The sequence below is a fragment of the Nannobrachium achirus genome (genome assembly GCF_963921795.1).
Source record: "Nannobrachium achirus genome assembly, chromosome: 2".
NCBI lineage: Eukaryota > Metazoa > Chordata > Actinopteri > Myctophiformes > Myctophidae > Nannobrachium > Nannobrachium achirus.
Genome location: NC_137811.1, coordinates 39,740,828 through 39,765,693, shown reverse-complemented (window position 1 = coordinate 39,765,693; position 24,866 = coordinate 39,740,828). Strand labels below are relative to the sequence as shown.

General features: G+C 42.0%; 2 protein-coding genes across 2 annotated transcripts; one reads left to right on the top strand and one right to left on the bottom strand.

Annotated features, from left to right (window-relative positions):
- Positions 1 to 380: 380 nt before the first annotated feature.
- Positions 381 to 8,359, bottom strand: ensab (endosulfine alpha b). Its single transcript, XM_080749119.1, has 3 exons — positions 8,147 to 8,359; positions 5,390 to 5,512; positions 381 to 3,378 (listed from the first exon to the last, which is right to left on the bottom strand). The coding sequence occupies exons 1-3, from the start codon at positions 8,201 to 8,203 to the stop codon at positions 3,208 to 3,210; spliced, it is 351 nt and encodes a 116-aa protein (XP_080605245.1). The 5' UTR covers positions 8,204 to 8,359; the 3' UTR covers positions 381 to 3,207.
- Positions 8,360 to 10,185: 1,826 nt separating this feature from the next.
- Positions 10,186 to 18,968, top strand: hormad1 (HORMA domain containing 1; the record flags this gene model as incomplete). The annotated part of the gene is made up of 15 exons (XM_080741875.1): positions 10,186 to 10,218; positions 10,517 to 10,661; positions 11,399 to 11,462; positions 12,234 to 12,270; positions 12,445 to 12,465; positions 12,555 to 12,581; positions 12,684 to 12,751; positions 13,400 to 13,551; positions 13,769 to 13,926; positions 15,193 to 15,276; positions 15,508 to 15,568; positions 15,864 to 15,928; positions 16,643 to 16,726; positions 18,331 to 18,396; positions 18,870 to 18,968. The coding sequence occupies 15 exons, from the start codon at positions 10,186 to 10,188 to the stop codon at positions 18,966 to 18,968; spliced, it is 1,164 nt and encodes a 387-aa protein (XP_080598001.1).
- Positions 18,969 to 24,866: the final 5,898 nt, after the last annotated feature.

The following is a 24,866-nucleotide window of genomic DNA, read 5'->3' as shown; positions in this document are numbered from 1 at the left end:
TCTCTACACACCAGTACAATTACAATTTGTCACGATTTAAATGGTGGGATCACAGGAATTTGAGGGCCCACACTAGCCTGGCCTAGCCAGACTAACTAACTGCGTAAACATGGGTGGATTGTTTAGCTGTGCTAGGCTAGGCCCACACCACCAAAGTTCAGGAATCCAATCTCCCCAATATAACGTTGCTACCCCCTAGTGGTAATTATACAAGTATGCACCATGTATGCCACTATTATGTCTGCCACATGCCTTTTCCCCTTAGACAAAGGCTAATTTTGGACTGACTGAACCCAACAAATTGACAGAAATGGCTGGCTGGAGGGTGACATTTACAAAATACACTTTGATACCAACAAAAACAAACAGCAACTAAAGAATTCTTATTAATGTAAAAGTTTATTTCAAATACTGACAAAAATCCTCTCACCTACTCCCACACAACCAAAACATTCCAAGTACTCTCTGTACTTTCTGATGTCTTAAAAAGCAATCTTGTGTTCTCCCACACAGACATCCTATCATGTAAACCCCCTTTGTGAAGCAAGGGTGCCCCTGATATCCCTGCAGGTGTCTTGGGCTAGGATGAAAATATAGTAATTACGCAATAAGAGAACACATGAAAAAAGAAACAAAAAACAAAAACACTTTACTTTTATAGGCAAAACAACAAGAAAACAGTTAAGGTAAAAGCAGCACAAAGTACTTTAGAGCACAGCCTGTCATTTAAATTTAAATGTGTATACATTCTGGCACATGTTTGAACAGGAGACACTCTGTGTCATGGTATTTAAACATACCCTGCTATATCCCACTCATTGAATTGCTCTGTACAAAGCCAGTGCAGTATTTTTCAAGAACTCCTGTCCTTTTGTTTGTGATAACCCTTCATCTACTGATATATTTTCTTCTCACTCAAACTTTTACTTAGAGCTTGCTGTCAAGGTTTTTCAACAATTAATTCAAATTGAAGAGTGAGAATTCAGCATATGGATTAGAATTTCCTTTTGTGTTTTCCAATATCTTGAGATGAAATTGTATTGACCCTGCCACAGAAACTTAAAACTTTGAAACTGAGATATTCAGAGAAGAGGGTCAGATTGTTAGCATCATTCAGGACAGGTGTTCTTTACAGATCCTTGTCTCTTTTTAGATTTGTCATCGACTGAATCAGCAGCATTTACATTTACGTATAAATCCATATTATACAGATTCACAGAGCTTCTGCAGTACAAATAGATAGAGCAGAAGTAGTGTTCAACTGAAAGGAAAGAGGAGCCACAGAGAAATACCTCAGGCCATGAAATGAGTGGAAAGCAGGTGACAAAGAAGTGAAACACACATCTCTCTCACCTTTGTATATTTACAATGGCTAGAACAGGGAAAAACAGTGCATTCATACGACTCCAGCACAAGCACACTCAAATGTCAATTTCTGACAATTTGACACATTTCAGTCTCCGTGAGAAAAATATGTTTCATTTTTCAACCAGGAGGATGCACGCATCCTATCTAGACTACATGGTGGAGTGTGCATTTTTGATCATTCCCTGAAGCACTAACATATAAGGAGGATAATTCTCACTACCGTTGCATTCTAGTTCAGCTCTAATCAGAATGCACAAATTCACTAAAGTGTGCTTCCTACCTCTTTCAGAGGGTGAACCACAAGAACAGGTGTGAAGTGAGCTAAGATCACACTCTCACACTTTTCCCCCTCCTCATGCCATGATATCCCTTTCCCCTTTGCCAAGTCTAGGAGTAAGCACATCCCGCACGCATGCAGTGCCCCAATTTAAGCTCAGTGATGATCTTAGGAGCTGTGTTGACACCCGACGTTATCAAGTTGCCTGCCATTTACTCTATGACACCAGTTAGATCATAGATTGGTGTTTGTTTAGCCTGTCATTATGGGGGAATGATGTTTAGCAGGACACTAGAGGCATCCGACCTGATCCAAAGAGACACAAGTCTAGCTAGTGTAACAGGGAACCAAATGAGAGCCATTGCTAGTTAGTGTTTTGCAAAATGGAAATGGCTTATTGGTTGTGATACATCTTGATAGTGGTACTAAGGCTAACCAGAAGCCAACTTAACAGCCCGGCGAAGACATAAGACATAAAAAATATATATTTACACAAACTTAATGCATGGTGCATGAATCTCCCTACAAATCTTTTAGGCTTGTGGTAAACTCACCCTGTGATGCAACTCACTAAACTAAGACTTAACACAGAGATTGGCATAATTCCCAGCCAAATTGTTACAAGGATATATTCAGCTGACTCTTGCCCAGGTCAACATACAGAAGAGCGTGTATGTGGATTGTCAAGACAGCAAGAGTGAAGGAAGAAAGTGTGACCATGGGCCTTCCAGGGGTTTGGGTGGTTACATCCTATAACTTAGTGCACAAACCCCACTCCCTTAAAAAATGTGTAAGGTTTTGTTTGTCATATGTTACAACCATGCAGCATATTTATAGAGAAAATGAGCAATGGGAGTCGAGAATTAAAGCAACATGAACAAACATTTTTTGCAGTTTTAAATCCCTTTTGGTCTAGTTGTAGCACTGGCAGACCAACCCAGGATCTTTTCAACAAAGTTACTGAAAGACAGGATAAGATGAAGCCTCAATTCAGTTTTCCACATTTATCCGATACAATTCCAGTCAATCACCCCTTAAAGATTTGGTATGCAAGCAATTGTTCACAAACATCTATCCCACCACCAGCAACAATGGAGGGCTTAACACGACTGCTGAAAGAAACGGTGCGATCGTGGTTCCTAACTCCCTTAACATATACACACAGTTTGGTGTCATTTAGGATGCAAAAAAACATTACTTTATGTGATACAAAGTGCATTAACTCACCCCATCCAAACCGCTGCCTGATGACACACATCTACCAGGACGCATCTTGGAAAATCGAAAACCCAAGACATAAAGGAGGTGGCAGAACAGAGTGTGCAAGGGAGGGCAGAGATGTGTGTGGTGAGAAGGTGGAGGACGTTGCAGCCATGGGAGCCACAAGACCTCCAACCCTCCCACCCCACCTCACCCATTTACAAGCAAATGGAGTTTAACGTATACAGCTCTGTCTGATATGTTAAAGCCAAGTGTTGTCTGAAGATGAACAAGGAAAGGGAAGGGGGGGACGTTCTCTGGGAGCCCCGGAGGTGGGGGAGTCGTTTACGAGATGACTGAGGCTAGCCGGCTAGCTTGCTGGTTACCAAGGATGACTTCCTCTGAGGCAGATCTTGAGGGGTGGGAATGTGGTCCCCAGTCACCAAGTTCTTGTCAGGCCCCGCCACAGGCAGCTGCTTGTTCTTCATCTTAGCCTTAGCCATGTTGTAGTCACCTGAGTCAAAGTACTTTTGCTGGATAGGAAGAGAGACAAGACAAATGCATGTCCTTAAAAAGACCTGAAGTATGTTAGTTTTGAGGGTACTTTTTAAATGAGAGAACCAGATTCAGCAACAAACTATATTTCCAGCAAGCATTACTATCGAGAGCTGCAAGGCATTCTGTAAAACCACTGAATAGAAGCATGCCCAGACTTTGCTTTGTGTCCTTCTGTTAAGTGCTAGACCAAACACAAAGTGCTGAAAGACAAACCAATTGATTTCTTAACGAGACAAACTGAATCAAGTCCCCTATTAAAACCTCTGTTACACCTGTGGCCTCCGCATTGTAAAACCGGTAAAGTTGGCTGACAACTGTGAATAATACTTTCTTATAAGAAATAACATTTTCCTCCTGTGCATAGCTGATTAGGATGGGGTAGGTCTGACTCTACACGGATAAATCTCGTAATTTTTACATCCCATTATTTCGACAACAGGCGTCAGCAGGTTAGCTACTCACCAGCGTCAGGGTTACTGAGGTTAGGGTTTGGGTTAGGTTTAGGCATAGAGCTTAACATTCACCAGTGTCAGCAGGTTAGCTACTCACCAGCGTCGGTAGGTTAGCATTTCACCAGGTTAACATTCACCTGCGTCGAAATACCGGGACGTAGAACAAATGTTATGTCGAAATATCGACACGCTCCCGGTCTACAATACTGTGTTCTAATCGGTCATAATGGTGGTACTTGGGGAGCCAAATATCTTTGAGGAAATAAGTCCCACAACTTTTATATCCTTGATGTTTCCCTGAGAAGTATGTAACAATTGTTGTTCTTTTAACCATAACGTCTAATAAATCAAATCAAAGTACTCAAAGTGTGTAAAAAGGTTGAGAAACACTGATATAGATGATCCACTCGTCCTGGTCGTGTGAATTAAATATCAACATGTGTCTTCTGCAGACCGGTCTGGCCCCAAGCGCTGGGTGGGTGTTTTGCAGAAACAAAAAAGTGGAAGAGTGTCTGCATTCACTTTTCAGGACCTTGTGATTGACAGCTACTGATTCACGCAACCGGGATGGTATCTGACAGATGACCTTTCAGCTTTTTGCTGTAGAAATTTGCTATACAAAATAAATAAACCTGCCATGCCAAACTTTATTGTTTGTTGTGTATAGTCTACCATTTAGGATATCATTTAATTCACAATTTCCCCATCTCACTTACTTGGGCCTCAGTTATTACATTTGATGTCACCATTTGCCTTTACACAAAGAGATTCCTGGATATTTAATGAAGAGCAACACTTTGAGTAGTGCAATAATTTCCAGATGTATTGACAAGTATTGACCCTATGCACGCCGCATCCATTTTGCTCTGACCATACTCAGTTGGGAAACCTCACCCTATCGTCGTTCTGAATGATCCAAGAGACAAATGGCCATCATGTGGTCAAGTCGGTAGGTCTATCGGTGATCACGATTATGGACTACAATAGATTTTTTTACTATACTATCGTACTGTTCACAAACTTGTTAATGAAGAATAATTTAATAACTTTATACTAAAACAAAATGTGAACAGAAATAGCTAATCTACAAGCTCACACACAAATCTGCTATTTACTGCTATTACGGGGCAGCAGTGGCTCAGGGGTAGAGTTGCCGTCTTAGAACACAGAGGGTTCCAGAATGGTTCCCAGTTCGATCCCGGCTCCCCCCCAGTCGAAGAGTCCTTGAGCAAGACTCTGAACCCCTAGTTGCTCCCGGTGAGCAGGTTGGTGCCTTGCATGGTTTCCTCCGCCATTGGTGTATGAATGTGTGTGTGAATGGGTGAATGAATGTAATGCACAATCTCTGTAAAGCGCCTTGGATAAAGGCGCTATATAAATGCACCATTTACGTAATTGTTTGAAAATGTATTACCACTTTTTCAACATGGATGGGATGGCTATGACAATTATGACGATCATCTCATAATTGTGATTCTGCAGTTATGTAATAATTGTGACAATAATTGTAACCTTGCAAATCATCGTCACCTACCCCTTTTTGTAGTCTCTTCATAAGGAAGTCAGACCCTCCAGGCTTCTGGCCCAAGCTGGGGTACTTGGCCTTGAGTTTGGCCTCCTCAGCCTTTACTGGGTTACCATTTTTCTCTTGAGAGTCCTGTAGAAACAAGAGCAAACCAACCTAGATATAAATGATTCATAAATTGGACCATTTCATTTCGTGACTGTCCCCTGTAAACTTAAGCACAAAATAACAGCATCGCTGCAGCCTTCAAAATCCAGTAATCACAACAACAACAAACACATGCTTATAGCTATAAGTCCAAAGACTTTGGGGGGTATCACTCTTCAAAGACATTTGCTTTTGATACTTGGGAATAATCTTGTGAAGTTGATTTAAACCGCTAAAATTACTTATGGGAGTTGAGGCCTCTTCGTGATTGAATGAGTCATTGCCTGAATGTTGTAAGAAAGTTTTCTCTTAACAACTGCGAGTAGGATTAACAGCAACACAAGGGACAACGACCGTTTTGAAGGGGAGATCTTTTTCTAGAGGTCTGCTTGCCTTTATTGATCTCAAATCCCCACATCAGACTAGGTTTTTGCAAAGTATAAAGCACCAACAACCTACTAGCAATAACAATTAAAATAGATTTGGTTACAAATATCCACACTGGAGTATAAAACAATTATTTCAGGTCCTTTCAGAATTTCTATTGGTTATAGGCCTAGTTCTAAACTTCTAGTGGTCTCCTTAATAATATGAATGGCTTAAATATGATAAGTGTGCTGTGTGTGAGACATAACCAAATCATCATGGCTCTTTTTCCAGTAAATCTCAAGATTTACTGGAAATCTCAAAATTATTACTGATTATCTGTAAATATGTGTACAGGTTACACAAATGGCAGAAGCCTGTGTGTGTGTGTGTGTGTGTGTGTGTGTGTGTGTGTGTGTGTGTGTGTGTGTGTGTGTGTGTGTGTGTGTGTGTGTGTGTGTGTGTGTGTGTGTGCGCGCGCGTGCGCACGTGTGTGTGTGTGTGTGTGTGTGTGTACACATGTGTGTGTGTGTGTGTGTGTGTGTGTGTGTGTGTGTGTGTGTGTGTGTGTGTGTGTGTGTGTTCTCAAGATTTCCAGTAAATCTCAAGATTATTACTGATTATCTGTAAATATGTGTACAGATTACAAAAATGGAAAAAGCCTAAGTGTGAGCGTGTATGTCAACTGTGTGTGTGTGTGTGTGTGTGTGTGTGTGTGTGTGTGTGTGTGTGTGTGTGTGTGTGTGTGTGTGTGTGTGTGTGTGTGTGTGTGTGTTCCATAGCTAACATAGATGTTTTTGTATTGTTGCCAGTATGATTGATAACATAGCCAAACTGGTCAGGCAACTGTAGTATCTGAAAGCAGGAAAGGAAAGCAGAGATAAAGTAGGTTAATGGGGCACACCTTGTTTGTGTCACTGTCCACAGTCTAAAAAGTCATAACTATTTCCCACATACAATGTGTGAAAACTGCATACCAAATACCATTCAGCATGCATAGACATACGCACATTCCACTACTATACAAGGGTCGCTGGGGCTTGTTTAATCAGGACACAGAACTACTAGACAGATTCCCATTGGGAGGGGCTGCCTTGGATCCATGAAGAAATGTATGAGCTACTATGTTCAGCCCCTAGCAGAGACATTGTGGAGCACACTATGTACTAAATTGCTGTGCATTAACAAGCTGTGATGTTGCCCATTTCGCAGATTTTGGTGGATATTAAACTATAATAACTATGGATAACTTTCAAAGGATAACTATGTGCTTCAGTAATTGTTCCTTCCGCTGGGACAGTATCTCATGTGCTGTGTCAAGGTGTGTGAAACGTTCAAAGTAGATGGATAGTGACCAACAGGGTTAAGAGCAGCCTGACCTCTCAACCCACAGTGCAACAACCAGTCTGCACCCTTGTTGGGAAAACCTAACGATATTATTTGACAGTAGAGTAGACAATGGATGGATAATGAAGAACATTAAAAAAGTGACTGCCAGAAACAAAATGGGGGGACATGCATAGTCCTACTGTGATTTATGCCACTGTTTGCTGAGGTACTGATTAATTTAAAATGGTAATCTAAACCAGGGTTTCTTAAATGGGTGTCTAATTTGAACCATACAAGTCTGTAACTCAGTGTACACACTGTCAGAGTTAAGGGGAGACCTTGAAATTAGAAAGTTTGATCTTAGCAACATTGCTGTTGTTGGTTGGATATATTGACATGCGTGAGTTACAATGCAGCTGTTGTGTTGACAGGATAGACCAACAACCAATGAGGCCCAACCTGCTGTGGAAAAGCAAACCAATGACAGTCACAAGAGGCAATGGGGAAACAACAAAGCAACACAGAGGCAAAACAAATGCTTTGAATGCGTAAATATACGTGACACACACGCTTCCCTGTCTCTGATTATTGAATGGCCAATTCAAGACTATCAAGTGTTCGCGAGCCCCCCGGCCACTGCACTGACTCAACAGAATGCAAAAAAACACTCCACTTGTGCTAGGCTAGCTAGTTAGCAACCTCTAGCTCAGTGGTTCTCAAAGTGGATTCCAGGGACTCTGTGGGTTCCTTTATGAGAGTCTAAATTGACCAATACAAGTCTGTAACTCTGACAGCATACAATTTGGTTCCGTTTGTACACTGTCAGAGTTAATGGGGAGACCTTGACATTTGACAGTTTGAGAAACACTGCCCTAGAGCTAGCATGCTATGGGGCCAGTTCTGTGCTCTAGCATCAAAACCCACCTGTTTTTCGTCCTCATAATCGACTTGCATGTCTGCGTCCAGGTTTTCTGACGACATTGTTGTGTTGATGTGGTGGACAACAAGTAGATGTCCCCCCGGTTTGCGACAAAAATACAAAAATAAAGAACCCGCAAGGAGATGGCTAAATGCTGTGCTCAGCTCTGCTCAGCTGTACCTGTGGTAAAACCAGCCCTGCTTTCATGAACACCACTGTCTCTCTGTATCTGACTGGCTGGCTGCTGCTGCTCCACGAAAATGGCGAAAGGATTTGTGACATCACCACTAGCAGTGGTGAGGAAAAAGTACTCACATGTTTTACTAAGTAAAAGTATCAATATTGCTTTTGAAAATAGCAGATCTACAAGCTCACAATGAGTCACGATCGGCTAATTTCAAATGGCCGAATGTGTTATGTAGGCCTATGCTTTGCAATAATAATCAAAATCTACAAAACTAGTGACTAAAGTTTTCAGATAATTGTAGTGGAGTAAAAAGTAAAATATTCTCCTCTGAGATGTGTAGTGGAGTAGAAGTAAAAGTATTGGAAATTGGAAATACTCAAGTAAAGTACAAATACCTCAAAATTGTAGTTAAGTACAGTACTCAAGTAAATCTACTCAAGTTACTTTCCACCACTGACCACTAGGGATTCCCCGATTGTGACAGACATGTACAGTAACCAATCACAAAACGGAGACGAGAGAAGAAGCCCATGAAACAAGCCAATGAAATACCAGGGAACAGAAACACTGACAGTAATATCGTCCAATGGTTTCAGAGTAGGGAGGGAGAGGAGACAAACCACACCGAATTTATACCAGTTAGTTGTTCTAGAATGTTTTCATGTCAAGGACCCCCAAATTGACACTTGGGGGCCGCAGACCCCCATTTGAAAAGACATGCCAGGGACCCCCATAAGAGAAGATGTGTACGGCTCAGCTAGCACTAGCAGTGATTCTGTCATTCTGAACCATTTAATATAATTTCAAGGACCCCCAGTTTGACTTGCATTATAGGCAGCCTACGGAGTACGGACCCCCATTTAATGGCATTTCTATCTCTGGGATCAACATTAATTTAACTCTGAGATTGTACAAATGGAACTGCAGGCAGAGTCCATTTGGTTCCATTTGTACAAGCTCATCTTGTTACAGGCCCATAAGGGTCCATTATGGTTCTTCAGTAAAGCTACAAGATCACAACGCATCGCGTTGTGCGTAGATCTGCTATTTTCCTGTGCTTTGGTGACCCCCGCCCCCCCCCCCCCCTCCTCCGTCGTACGTCGGTGTCGCGCATCGAAAACAGCAGATCTACAAGATCTACAAACACCTCGTCAAGTCCGTGATCTTGTTGTCATGCTTGTTGTAGATCGTCTGTGTTTTTGCGGCGTAGAACTAACCTTGTGCGCAGTGGGCGGGTTCAGGTGGAGCTTCGTGCCTTTTGATTGGCTGTTTTTCGTTGAGAGGGGATGTGGTTGACTCATGTCAGTCAAATGGACCGCGGGAAGCCGGGAATGATTCCACGGTCATTTAACAACAGCTGCTGGGTTACTTTAAATGCTTGCTAAATAATACGGTTAATTTAATAAAACAAAATCCTATAAAGTCGCCGTGTAAGTATGAGATTAATTTGCCATAGCTAGTATAACAATAAAGAGACATGTGAATGGATTGACGTCCATTTGCCATGTATCACTACATTTAAAGTTAAATTAGTCTCTGGTGTGGGTATAAGTTAATGTAGCTGCTGATTAGCTAAATGTGAAATTAGCTAGCATTGGTGTCTTGAATTAGTTATAGTTTAAATGCCTGGGTTTCCGAGGCTAGTTATAGTTAAACTATTTTACTAATTCAGATTGAATGCTGAATCAATATGATTAGTATAATATGAAGTAAATCAGCTTGTTTTAGTACTATGCTGCCGTCTTAAACTTTTGCTATTTAGGTGAATGTTATGCCTAGTACCTTGTAGTAAACTTGACCTGTTTTTCATTGAGCAGTGCCTGTGTGTGACTTGAGACAAGTCTGTTCATCATAACCATGGCATTACAGCAGCAAGTGAGACCTGCTCAGGTACAAGCAGTGAAAAAGGTTTGTAGGCCTTTTTATTTACCATTACCAGTTGTGTAAAGTAACTAAATACGTTTACTCAAGTACTGCACAGTCTGCACTTAAGTACACTTTTGAGGAATTTGACTTACTGGAGTAAATTTCAACTAGCTCTCCTACCCTATAACAAGCACAACAGCCACAACCAAATAGCAAGCATGTTTAAACTGATTAATGAAGTTAGTGTTTGATCATGGATTTTTGCAGTTTTGACCTGGATTTCGGCCTACCATTTAATCATGAATGATTTATACTCCTCCAGGAAGCTCAGTTAATACCAAACGTGGTTGCCACAGAACAGCAATCTTTGGTTCTTGTGAAGAAACTTCTGGCCATTGCAATCTCCAGCATCACCTACCTCAGGGGGCTCTTCCCAGAGACAGCTTATGGGAACAAATATGTTGGAGGTATAAGCTCTATAACTGACCAACCTCAAGCCAAATTCTGTTTATGCTATATTATAATAAAACATATGGTAATGTTGTCGGGAAAGTTTAGAAAATGTCTGAATTTTGAGGTATTTCAAAATGTGTGTTCCAAGCCCTGATGATTAGCTCAGTTATATCAGTATACATGAATGCTGGTTCTCTTTAGTGTTTCATCTAATAGGCCTACGATTTTTCCTGAGCGCTGCCGTGTAGCTGCATAAATTTGTCGTCACACAGGTGCCACTTGACACCGCAGTTAAGGGCCATTCACACTGAGCACTATAACTGTAACTATTAAAAATATAGTTCTAAGCCAAGTGGATGGCAGTGTACACCAACAATGGTGAAAGATATAGTTATCTCTATAGTTATCGTGCCCACAGGGCCGTTTTTAGCTATAGGCGGTATAGGCGGCCGCCTAGAGCGCCATCGTAGAGGGGACGCCGAAATGGAGGGAGTGGACCCAAACCAGCCCAAAACCGGCCCAAAACCGACTAAAATCACGGCAAAACCCGCAAAAAACGCGCGCACGTGAGTGGAGAGAGGCACATTCGAAAGAGCTCGCCTAGAGCGCTGATCAGACACGCTACGGCCCTGCGTGCCCAGTAGGAATAGCGCTATATAGTTGCCGTTCTGAGAAATCGGTCTACAGTGGGGGTCTAAATCCTTCAAATAGTTTCTAACAAGTTGCTTATTTCCACTTTCCTCTCATGCAGAACAGAAAGTGATGATTCTCAGGGAGGAGAGAAGCTGTCCTGGTGCTACTCAGATTGTTCAATGGTCAGTACCCCCAAAAGTTCCACAGGAGTGTGGAAGTTATTATCTAATGACCAGTGGTTTGTTATATTTTACAAGCCAGTTGAGGAGCGAATAATGTTGGCAGGAAAATACAATTATTTCCCTGTTAGTGATATAAATAGTTATTAACCCAGCATTTCTACTGAGCTTCTAATTAGTTCATGTTATTATTCATGTTCTACAATTAGTGGGTCGTTGGGGAATGATGAGCCATGACCTTGTTTTTTTTTGTTTTTTTTTATGTATAACTCGATTACAGAAAAGTGCCTTTTGCATTGGAGGATGTCTGAATCACCCTTAAGTAAAGAAATGGCAGCCTTTGTCTATTATTCTTTGTTATAACCTACACTAAAAATACTACACATCCATTAAAGATTTACCATAGCCATATATCATATATGTAGGCGGTCAAGGGGAAAATTAAAACCATGCTGTAATTAGTTTTGTTGAATCAACTTTGTACTACCTTTGTAGTACCTTTTCTCAAAAGGTTACTTTTGGATCAAAACTTTGCTCCCTCATTTCATTCTTACACAATTAACAAGTTCACCAGTTGAGGCCAGGCTCTCTTGGTGTCATGCCTTTAGACACACACACACACACACACACACACACACACACACACACACACACACACACAGGTGCTATACGACTTTGCTTTATTATCACTGTATCATAAAGGGATATTTGTGTGTGAGAAATGAGAATGTCAGCACGTGTTTAGTGTTGATTGGTTGGATTTCATCTCTTCAGGTTGCAGGGAAGCTTTGATGCCCTTCAGAAAAAATATGTAAGTCAATATTATCTCGGAGATTTTTTATTTAAAGTAATCTTATTATTATTCTGCATTATGATGATTTCATTTGTAGAGGTTTTCAAACTGGCAAAACATTCGGAATACATTATGTTCTCAATTATTTGTTTTTTCAAACGTTAACACACATTTCCCTTGCTTTTTGACCAGCTGCGAGCACTTGTCCTGTCTGTGAGTATCATGATTAACAATAGTTAGGGTTAGGCCATCATGAAATTCAATATACAGTGGGCTAATGTTTTGTCTTGTCATCATTCTAGATATACACCGATCCAGAGAAACCACAGGTTATTGTATATATTAATATTTTGTACCAAATTTACATCCAAGTTACAAAGACCTAGAAGCTTATGTGCTCATCTTTACATTGGTCTCTTTTTGACTTTCAGGTGGTGACAGAATGCTACCAGTTTAAGATACAATACACTGAAAAGGGACCCAAGTTGGACTTTGAAAGGTACAATTATACAATATGCTTTGGTATGAGAATAGGTATGCTAGTTAATACAAATGTTTGAAGATCTGTAATGAGACTTCTGGTTCAGTATTTTATCATACTACTAGTCGTCTGTGGCCAGGTTAATGTTTTTCAAGCAATCACGTTGCTTATACAGTACAGGGGGGGGGGGGGTCTGTTGTCTGGCCCTGTTACAGATTTTGTCCAAAAATCATGCAGATCGGTACACCGTATCTCTGTAGCCATTAAACGAAACGGGTATTTCTTACATTGATGCTCCTACATATTATCATGCAAGCACCAGTTAAAGTTACTTTCCATCCCTCATATACTGTGTGCACAGTGCACATCCCATAACCCACACACTGCACATCATTTCAGAGCTCATATCTTTGAACGGTATCCCCCAAAGCCCCATAGTCCACTGTGTTCCCTTGAGGCACCTAACCTAAGTAACCATTACAGTTGTAAAAGGTCATATCCCTTGTTAATCAGATCATTTTTGTAACAAAAAGGACCATTGTGGTTGTTTACCTACCAATGTTGCAGCTTCTTGATAGCTTCTAAAGCCAGAAATGTGCCAGTATCAGTTAGTGGTTGGTGATGGTGATGGTGTTAATTTACTACCCTGCTTCCTCTTAACCTCAGCCAAAATAAAGACAAGACGGTGACAATGCCATGCGCCAACACTATGAAGGCCAGCATATTGCTTGTGAGAAAGCTGTACACTTTGATGCAGAACCTGGGTCCCCTGCCAGACAACGTCTGTCTCAATATGAAGCTGACCTACTATGATGACGGTACAACACACACACATGTACATTACGCACACATACACACAACTTTCTTGCTATATCATTTCTTGCAATCCCCAAAGCAGATTCTTAAAAGTTAATTGTTTCACTGAGTTAAATTTGTCAGGCATTTAAATCAAAAGAAGTTAAAGTTACACATATTACACACATATCCTTCTGTCCTGGGGAGAATTTGTACCGTATGTTTTGTCTTTTCTTCCAGTCACCCCACCAGACTACCAGCCACCGGGCTTCAAGGAGGGTGACAGTGACACCATGGAGTTTGAGAGGGAGCCAGTCAAGCTGACCATGGGCGAAGTGGTCACCCCATTCCACACCCTGAAGGTTGATATGACCACAGAGAAACAGAGAGTTGAGCAGGTGAGCAGAGAAAGCAGACCCTTTCCACCGCAGCCATTTTGGCAGGTAAACGCAGCTGAAAGTAATTATTTTGAATTGAGGGTGTTTCATGTAGAGATCCATCTAATAATAATAATAATAATATTGTGTAAAAGTTAATTTTCTTCTGTAATATATTACATTTTTTTAAACTTAATACCCAAAAAGATTCTCCACAGATTCTCTGTGGGGTTCAGGTCAGGCCAGTTGGCTGGTCAGTTAAGCCCTGTAATACCATGGTCAGTACACCAATTACTAGTAGTTTTGGCTCTGTGGGCAGGTGCCAAGTGCTTCTGGCTAAAGGAAATCAGCATCTCCATAAAGCTTGTCAACCTACGGAAGCACGAAGTGCTCTAAAATCCCTGGGTAGAAGGCTGTGTTGACTGAACTTGATAAAACACAGTGTGGAGCAAAACCAGCATTGCATTCTATTGCTGTTATTATAAATCTTTGGTCGTGTATAATATTCTAATATCTTGTGATATGGATTTTAGATTTTCATGAGCTGTATGCCATAAAAAATCAAATTAAAACAAAAAAAGATTTTGAATATTTCACTGCATGCACATTGAACTTTTAAAAATGTGTACTATATTACAGAAGAAAATAAACTTTTACACAATATTCTAATTCTTTTAGATTGATCTGTAGGTGTTTCTGTGTGCAAGTATGAATGTAACTGTTCAGGAGCTGTCCATGCTTCACAGTAAGACCTACAGTAAATCTCACCCACAACAATTAATGTAATTATAATATAATTACATTAATCAATATTATTGAGATGTGTCCTTCTGTAAAAATGGCTGCTGTGAAAAGGACAGCAACATTGTTTGCGTTCTTTGTGTCCAAAATGTTGGCGATTTTATAGGTATGCTAAGTAGCCACTTGCTACATAAATACAACTTTACAATACAATTGTAAATACAACTGGCAAAGAGCTGACGTGTTCCTACATCCGACTTGGCCAAGCGCTACAACTAATGTTTGCGGGTGTGAGACGTATATATGTGTGCCGACAATGATAAATGATAAAAAAAATAACAAAAATAAATGAAGGCACAAAAGGAAGATTTAACACGTTCTGTCTCTCCCAGCAATTAAAAACCTTATTTTTCTCCAGCCATTTGTTTCATATACTGTATGTGGCTTCATCAGGGTGTCAAGAGACTTCTGATTAATAGCAATCATGCAAGAAAGACCCCAGGGCGTTACTTTTGATTGACATTGATTCGCATCTGCTGTTCACAGGTGGACGAGGACAAGGCTGTGACCGCGAGGGACAAGTGGCTTCTGGAGGGTGATGGCGCTGTGACACAGATTACCACACACGAGGTGCCTGCTTTTCTGCTTCTCTTTCCATAGCAGTGAGGCAACTGGTCTCTGTTTGGTCCCAATTTTGCTTTGACTGTTGGGCAAATAGTGAGAAATTATAATCATCTTTACATTTAAAACGAGCTATTGCTGTGTCAGTGTAATGTAAATATTTGTATCATTCTGTACTATTACATCAGAGCTGTGCTTTATTAACATATTGTATTGACCTACATATGATTGCATCTTTAGAATCACACGAGTGAAGCTGTGGAGAACACCAACCAAGTGAATTCATACTTGGACAACACAGGTAAATATTTTTCCCTTTCACCTGTAAAGCTGTGGTTTTGCTTTAATGAGATTATTTGCCAACTGGTTAGCATACTTGTTAAACTTTTTATTTATTTAGATCAAAGTATATTAAAATACTATGAATGTTTAAATTTTTATCATGGATGAGTCCTGGAGAATCAAACCGCTTATTCTGGCAGTGTTAAAAGTTAGAACTCTACCCAATTAGACTGGGTATTTCTTTTTTATAATTAATTTTACTTTAAGTTGATATGAAGCCATATTAATCCTTAAAAATGCTGTTATACATTCAGTAGAAGTCCAGCTGAGCTGTCAGGAATCGATGCAGTTCTGTGAAGAAATCACAGAGAACTCACAGGTGGGTGTTATTATTTATTTACACACACACACACACACACACACACACACACACACACACACACACACACACACAATTGTTCAGTCTGTTTTATTATTGAGCCAATGAAATTTGTGATTACCAATGAAATTTCCACTCTAATAGTTATATTACAGTCAAACCTAAAAGTCCATTCAAGGACTGGAAATTGTATTTGCAAATGGAAACACAGTGTGTAAACCTTAAAGTGCTGTCATAATTTGTTGTTTTGATGATAACAGACTGACCAAAACGTTACAAATGGTTACAACCTGAAAATGGGCAGACAGCTCTTATGTAAGCATTGATATGAGGGCCTCTCCAAAGACTGGTTGGCATGCTATTACTCAGCATCTGTCCCCTCTCTCAGATAGGGCTGTCACAATTTTTAAATGTTACTTGAAGATAATTGTCATACAAATAATTGCGATTTTTAATGGAACATTACAAAAAAAAAAAAAGAATCAATATCTAATCAAATTAAATAGTGTACTACAGTCAAAACAGACCATATTTAATAATAAAGTATTCAATAAAAAAGAGAGAATGTAGAATAGATCTGCTATTCCCAGCCACTATTTTTGAGAATGTGTATGAAAATGTTTCAAGCTCAACAGATGAATTCATATCGATGAATGTAAATGATTCTGACATTTATGCAAAATTCGGTACTATTTGTGACTGGCCTACTCTCAGATGGATACTTTGGTGAAGAGGACCTCTGACATAGAGGTGGGCGTCACCAAGACCAGGAGTGGGAGAGTCATCAAGTCCACCATGGTCTGTTAACCACTAAGTACTCAACAATATGTATCTGTCTGTTCGTCTGTCCGCCGTCTGTCTCTGACGTCATAGTACTGACGTCACAAACTGGCCAGGACACAGAACACCATATATGGGCATAGGACACGTAACACCATCTATGGGCATAAACGGTCGAAACAGTGCCCAAATTTCTGACATCACTGATACCGCCATCTGTACTGTGCTCATATACTTATATGCTGTATATACTGTCTCATATACTTTGCACACCCCCTAGGCAAGGTCCTAGTAGTTTATTATTTTTTGAACATTTTAAAATAGTGAAAATAGCCAACCTACAAGTGCAATGCAACGCGTTGTCCTTGCCCGGGGGTGTGCACAGTATATGAAGGATTGAATAAAGGAGTCTCAGAACTAAGTAATGTTGGATCATTGGACCAGATGTATCAGTGATGTCAGTCATCTCCAAATTTGTGCATTGTTTTAGCATGTGGCTGTTGCGACGCATGCGCAGTACAGGTGGCGCTATCAGTGATGTCAGTTAATTCCAAATTTGGGCACTGTTTAGTACATCACTGATAAGTGATGTACTGTAAACAAATGTGAAACAGGCAAATATAATTATGGATTTCATCCCTTTATTTTATTGTCAACGTTTTGAGTATTGTTTCATACTTTTTGAGTAACACTATGTTATAATGTTTTAAGTCTTGTAATATCCATTTGATTTCTTTTTATCTGATTTCCATTTGGCGACACCTCTGGTATCTCTGTTTTCTGAACTTTGATTCCCAGAATTCAGTACCACTCACTTGTGTTTAGATAAGTTGTAAAAAGAAAAACACTTTTATGTGGGATGGTTATTGTGACAATATCCCGATGAAAGATTCAAATAGTTTTTGTTTAATTGAAACACGTACACGGTATGACTTTATGTTTAAGTGAGTTTTGATGACGGTCATATATAACAGATATATAAAAAAAGAAAAACTCACAAAACAAACCTGTCAATAAATTAGGAATACAATACTATCACAGTATGGTCCATATGGTGGATAACAATGTCCAGGCACCAACAATAGGCAGCCCTAGTTTAAATAAATACAAACTAGAAGCAGTGCTCTTCCGAGCACAGGTCTCCACCAGGCCACACAAATCGGCCTGTTATAGCGCCACCATGAGGCTGATTTAAAAAATGTGGGGCAGAGGTTCTGAATTAGCATCCAGGGAGTGTGTGTGCTCAGTTTGGCAGCGATCGGGCCAACGGCGCCGGAGATTAGCTGGTAACAACCAGGCCACACAAATCGGCCTGTTATAGCGCCACCATGAGGCTGATTTGAAAAATGTGGGGCAGAGGTTCTAGATTGGCATCCAGGGAGTGTGTGTGCTCAGTTTGGCAGCGATCGGGCCAACGGTGACTGAGATTAGCTGCTCACAAACTGCGAGGACGCACGCACGGACGGACGGACGGACGGACGCACGGACGGACGGACGGACGGACGGACGGAGGGGAAAACATACTCTCCCTCAGCCTTCGGCTGGTGGAGACAATTATGTTTTGTGTCATGTCATGTTAGTATCTCACACAAAGCTGATGACTACCATTGTTGTGTGTGCAGGAGAAGAAAACCACCAAAGAGGTACAAAAGACTGCCAGAAAGCTACCTCCCATCCAGGACAAACAGGTGAGAAATACATTTAGTCGCTTACCAGAAATACTTGTATTTTATTACATTGTTATCACTAATTGATGACCATGTCTTCTCTGTACTTTAAAGGAGTAGTTCACCTCCAAAATGACAATAAGACAATCATTTGATTACAATAAATTTACCCCCACTGATTCCGGATTCCAATACATCCAGAATAAATGAGCGTAAATTTGTGTGTGCAAGAAATACAACAAAATAGTATTGAACGCAAGTCTCTATGACATGAGTAATCAATAGAAAAAAAGTATTTTGGGGGGTGAACTACTCCTTTAAGCAGGACTTCATTTCATATTTGCTGTAGTCATAGACTATAAAACAAATCCATTTGCTCAGGAAGGAAGTGCATCTGAACCAAATATGTTCACTTATCATATCACCCATGATGAACCCTTTGTTGTGACCTGTTATTTCTCTTACACCTACTGTATTCCCTCTGCTCCTCTCAGATCAAGTCTCAGTTCAAGCTTCTCAACAGCCAGGAGGAGGTCCTGCCTTCCTCAAAGCCAAAGAAACGCAAAATCAGTGAGCCCGTGGAACCATATTAAACCCAACCCTGTGGTAGTGTTACACTGTATGTATGTTTATATTCGTTTTTACACCACTTTCATTTCAACAAGTGTTGTGATTATTTGTAAAGAGAATGCCACATTCAGTGTGAAAACATTCAGACTCAGTTTGAGCAATGATTTCGATGACACCGAACCCCGCAATACTGTTACATTGTTGCGTTGTTTTTTTATAATGCATTATTAGGCCACTTTTATTTCAACAATTGGCGTGATTATTCTGAAAGTGTAAAGATATTCAGGCTCTTTTTGTTCTATGATTTAACTGTCATATGAGATTGTTTACTTGTTTAAGTAATAATATTGATATTTTACTTTGCATGGATTTGTCTGCCTTTCTTAACATGTCTTAACCTTTGCATTATAATTTTGTTAATATTGCATTTGGGGAATAGAAATAAAAGCTCACTATAAAATCTACAAGCTCACAGTGTGTCGCATTGCAAAGTGTCGTGAGTGTGAGTTGTGATCTTCTGTTTGCTATTTAAAAAAATATATAATAATCTATCCACAAGTTTCCAACGTCCCATCGTGCATTGCGCAGAAGGTGTGCAGCATTTCCGGTGTCGCAGCCGAGTGTGATCTACAAGCTCACAGTGGTTGCATCTGCGACGCAACGTGAGCTTGTATGTCTGCTGTTATCGGGATGTGTCCCACACGTAATTGTTATTCTACAGTAAATTCTGGCGGAAACAGGTGGATATTTTTTTACATTTGAAGATTTGCCACAAAATAGGATGATAGCGTTAATGTGGTTAATGTTCCGTATCCAGACTAAGATTTTCTTTCCAGTCAAATACTTTTGACAAATAAGCATGGGACTGAACCCCAAAATATGGGTCAAAGTGATTTTGCATATTTTACATCTGGGGCGCATGGATACATCCTGTGTAGCTTACTTTTTGGAGCGGTGAAAGCGCTCCCAATAGACAGGTATGTCCGTGGGTATGTGGGTGGCTGGGTGGCTGGCTGGCTGGCTGGGTGGGTGGCTGGCTGGCCATGTCCGTAGCCTGGCAATACCTTGAGTGGCCACACACAACACACTAGTTAAAGGAGGGGCGCTGTTTTGTGCAGGCCAGGCACACTCACCACTCACTCACAGGCACAGTTTACTCACTCACTCACTCACTCACATAGGGTACAGCTGCTTAAATTCACCGCTCCACTTCGAACCGAGGTTTGATTTTTGGAGCGGTGAAAGCGCTCCCAATAGACAGGTATGTCCGTGGGTATGTGGGTGGCTGGGTGGCTGGCTGGGTGGGTGGCTGGCTGGCCATGTCCGTAGCCTGGCAATACCTTGAGTGGCCACACACAACACACTAGTTAAAGGAGGGGCGCTGTTTTGTGCAGGCCAGGCACACTCACCACTCACTCACAGGCACAGTTTACTCACTCACTCACTCACTCACATAGGGTACAGCTGCTCAAATTCACCGCTCCACTTCGAACCGAGGTTTGATTTTTGGAGCGGTGAAAGCGCTCCCAATAGACAGGTATGTCCGTGGGTATGTGGGTGGCTGGGTGGCTGGCTGGCTGGCTGGGTGGGTGGCTGGCTGGCCATGTCCGTAGCCTGGCAATACCTTGAGTGGCCACACACAACACACTAGTTAAAGGAGGGGCGCTGTTTTGTGCAGGCCAGGCACACTCACCACTCACTCACAGGCACTGTTTACTCACTCACTCACTCACTCACTCACATAGGGTACAGCTGCTCAAATTCACCGCTCCACTTCGAACCGAGGTTTGATTTTTTAATAGAGAAGGCTGTTTGCGCATGCGTCACTAAAATGGTTCTTTAAAATTATGCTTATTTATTTTTACCTGTCAGATTCTCACCTGTTTGAAGTACTAGCAGAAAAATACTTGAACGAGATTGTAAAATGTTCTCACAGCTTGGAACAGTTAAGCTTCTAACAGCTTGCTGTCGCTTCACAACAGACAGAAATGTAGCTTTGGACTCCTCTGGAAAAAAAACATCTTTCCTTTCTGAAAGGGGCCCTAACGCGGAACCATTTGCATGCGAGGTGCCTTAAATGAAGCTGTTAAGTGAAAGTGGATTATATCTGTACACAGTGACCTTTGGGCCCAGATAAGGGGCCATCAGCAGCCTCCCGCCCGGCAGGCTGTGTGTTTTTAATCTCCTGTTGTTTTTCCCAGAGAGGGGGACATTTGCTGATAGACTGCCTTAACCCACTGCCGATCAATACTGCAGGAAGCCTTTGTGATGCATATCCAAGCAGGCCTCTCTCCCTCTGTCTGCAGCAGGCCAGAGGGGGGAGAGAGACTCCATCAAATCAGCCCTCAGTCACATCCTAACATAGGCATTGTCTTGGCAACTGCATTTATTTCATTGTCTCTGTTTTTATGGGTATTGCTGATAACAGTCAAACCTGTGGTGGACAATACGCACACACACACATACACCCGTTGGCAATGTTTATGAGCTGTGAAATGAATAAGGGTTACCTAACATCATAGCCTGACTCTGGTGGCATTTTTCAACAGTTTTTTTTTTTTGCTATTTTGACAGCAGGGGTTCTCTGAGTATTGATAAGTGATTAAATGCAATGGCAGTAAAGGTCCTTTTGTAGGCCTAGTCATGTACTTCGCCATTGTAGTTAATATCAGCCTCTCTGCTGTAGACATTACAGAAACCCTATATCTTTGAGTCACATTTATGACATTTAAAGACAAAGAACACCCAAAAGGCAAAACATATCCACTGGCACGGAAAATAAAGAACCATATACTGAGCAGCATAGTTATTGCAAATTGTGCGCTCCAAAAGATTCTAGCACACAAAGCATTTTAACCAGTGGAAATCGACTACTGCAAGGCAATGATTTCGACCAATACAGGCCACTTTCAAATCATATTTCTGGTCTGAAGCGCAAAAAAAAATTGAGAAAATGCCCGAGTTTATGTCAAGCACATTCCAATATCTACCATTATAGCAGTGAAAAGGGCAATCTAAATTGCAATTTTATTTCTCCCTTACCCTCAATCCTTCACTCTGGGTCCTGGGACTCTACATCATTTCTGAACACACACACGTCTCTGCAAGAAATGAATTCTGAAATTAAATTCAGGGACACACGTCCAGCCGCCAGTGTTAACAGATCAATCAGCTGGTCAAACACCAGGCCCGGATCCGCCGGACGCCTCTACAGGCCAATCAGAAACCGGAGATCCGGGTTCTGCGAGTCAATAGCCCGGGTCCATGAGCCGACCACATTCGATCAGGGCAAGCCCCTCTGTCAGACAGAGAGACTGACAGATTGATGGACAGACAGCCGTAGTCCATCCCTAGGCTCTATATAGATTAAAGCCAGCTTCTGTGAGCCTATAGTCACGCTGCGGTGATTGTGCCTGCAGGGCCTATGGGCCCCAAGGGGGGGCAGGGCTTTACAGCGATAGGGGGGGTGGGGGGGTGAAGGTAGGAGTGGACATCCAGCCCAGGGACCGTGACCTCTCTGACCTTGCCAGAAGGGCAGCAAATGTTTCAGAGCTGATTAGCGTTTCCGCAGCGTAGAAGCTGCGCACTGTTGGTAACCCTCTGGAATCAGATAACATGAAGGAGAGATGAGGAAATCCAAAGGATGTGTCATTCAAATTGAACAAATATAAATAATCTAAAACGTCATTAAATTGGTCATATTTTTTATTTTTTTTAATCTAAATGTTTAGATACATATAATAAATCCTATGTTTAATGTAATTGCACCAAACAGCAACACAGTTGTTACCTTGGTCAATACAAAGAAGCAGCAACCTTATTCTTGTAGTAGAATTGCTGCTTAGATGAAATACCTCGACTAGCCACAAAGGGGTGGTAAGTGGCCATGGAATGACTGCTCAACTAGACCCTCTCTAGTCTTAGATAATTCAGCTTGCTTCATATCCTCATGGAGAGGCATCTCCCTTCCCCTTACAAATATTTACTTTGTTTGTACAGTCGGCCGATACAGAGTACACTATTCCAGAAAGCATACAATTCCACTAATAGCCAACACAAGACTATTTAGCATGTCTTTTGACCGACGCCAGCGTGGAGTCACAGTATTGATCCAAATTAGGAATGTTAAAAGAAAAGGGGCCGAGAGCAGGTGGTAGTGGGGCTAGCAAATGTAGGGATTTAGTCACTCACCGGGCACATTATATGGCCAACACTGCTGAGTGGCGAGGGGACCCAATACCTAGTTAAAACAGATGCTCAAAGCAATGGGATGTGCCCCATTGTGATCGGAGTGGACAGCTGAATTGTTTACCACCAAAGGGCCCTTTTCTTCAGTGGCAGGCCTGATCACAATGGGGCCCCCGCAGTACTGACACACTGAGGATTTCTGCAAGGGTGGGTGTGTGTGTATGTGGGGGGGGGGGGGGGTAGTGCATGTGCATCCAGGGTCGGAGAGTGGGGTAGGGAGGGAGGAGGAGGCATAGTAGGGGTTTTAGTAGGGTGAGCTTCTGACCGTACCCTCTTTTTTTTCTTTCTCTGTGCTCAGATGGACCTATGTGCACCCCCCCCCCCCCCCCCCCCCCCCCTCGACAAAGCCCCTTAAAGCCACCGTAGGGCAGGGGTTTAAATGTCACGCTTGGCCATCAGAGCGCCCGGCCCCCAGGCTCGTGTCTCTGGGGGGAAGCATGGAGAGAGAGGGGACGAGGGGAGGGAGACACTTGCCCTCGCTCCATTGTCCATTACGATAGGCATGAGCTACTAACTGACTCCAAATCAAGTGTATCCTCTCGCCACGCGCCCAAGCCTTGTCCTGCTCTTGCTCAGACACAATGGCCCCGCATTTTGTACCGTCCATAGGTGAATGGTAGGTTTGGTCATGGTGTGCTTGTCAGGGGAGCTTAAGGGGGGACCGTGGCGGTACAGTGGAAGTTCAGCTGGCCACCGGGCCAAGTGATAAACACAGTTTGTCATCCAGAGACACACTAGATCTGTCCACACTGCACTACCGGTGTGTTCTTACATGACAAAAATCAATGCAAACTTTTTACATTCAGTCACGTAGGAGGGACTTCAAAAACATTACGAGGTGGAAGGGGGACGTACGTGTGTGTGTGTGTGTGTGTGTGTGTGTGTGTGTGTGTGTGTGTGTGTGTGTGTGTGTGTGTGTGTGTGTGTGTGTGTGTGCGTGTGTGTGTGTGTGTTGGGGGGGGGGAGAGGGGTGACAGAGTGTCACGCTGAAATACAAGTACAGGACGAAATATACGAGCTGCCGGCCAGACTTTATCCCGGGCCCAAGGTCCTGGCCCATACTTTACCTACCCACAAGATTGAGTGTTTTATGTATCTATTTGTTCTAAATAGTGGCACACTTGACCTTGAGGCAAGATGTGTGTGCTTCCAGCCTGGCCCGGGAATCATCCCTCCTGTCAGGGACGAGAGGGAGTGACCTTGAACCGAGCGAGGCGCAGGCGTAGCTGAGTGCACAAACTCATTTAACTCCTGGGTTTGCTATCGACATGCTGTAATCGTTAACATTATGGATGATGAATAACTACTGACTGCCGTATACCTATATACCATACGTCGCCATGCCGACCCAGCAGCCTGCCTGGGGGTCCACACAGCAAGGCAGCAGCGCAAGTGCTGATGGTCAGGTGCCCTAGTCACATCACTTAGACTTGTTTTTCTAACAGAGCCACACTGACAACTCATCAAGGGTCCAGCACAAGCTCACTGTCGTGCTCGAAGATATATTTCACTTTAGTAGCCTCACACAACACTGTACACACACTGTAAAACCCTGGGTGTTGATTTAACTCTGAGAGTGCACACGGTGGACCTATAAATGAACACTGAGGATATTATCTTGGTTCTCCCCAGGGGGATCTGCTGTCATAACCACGGTGTATACTTGTTGTGTT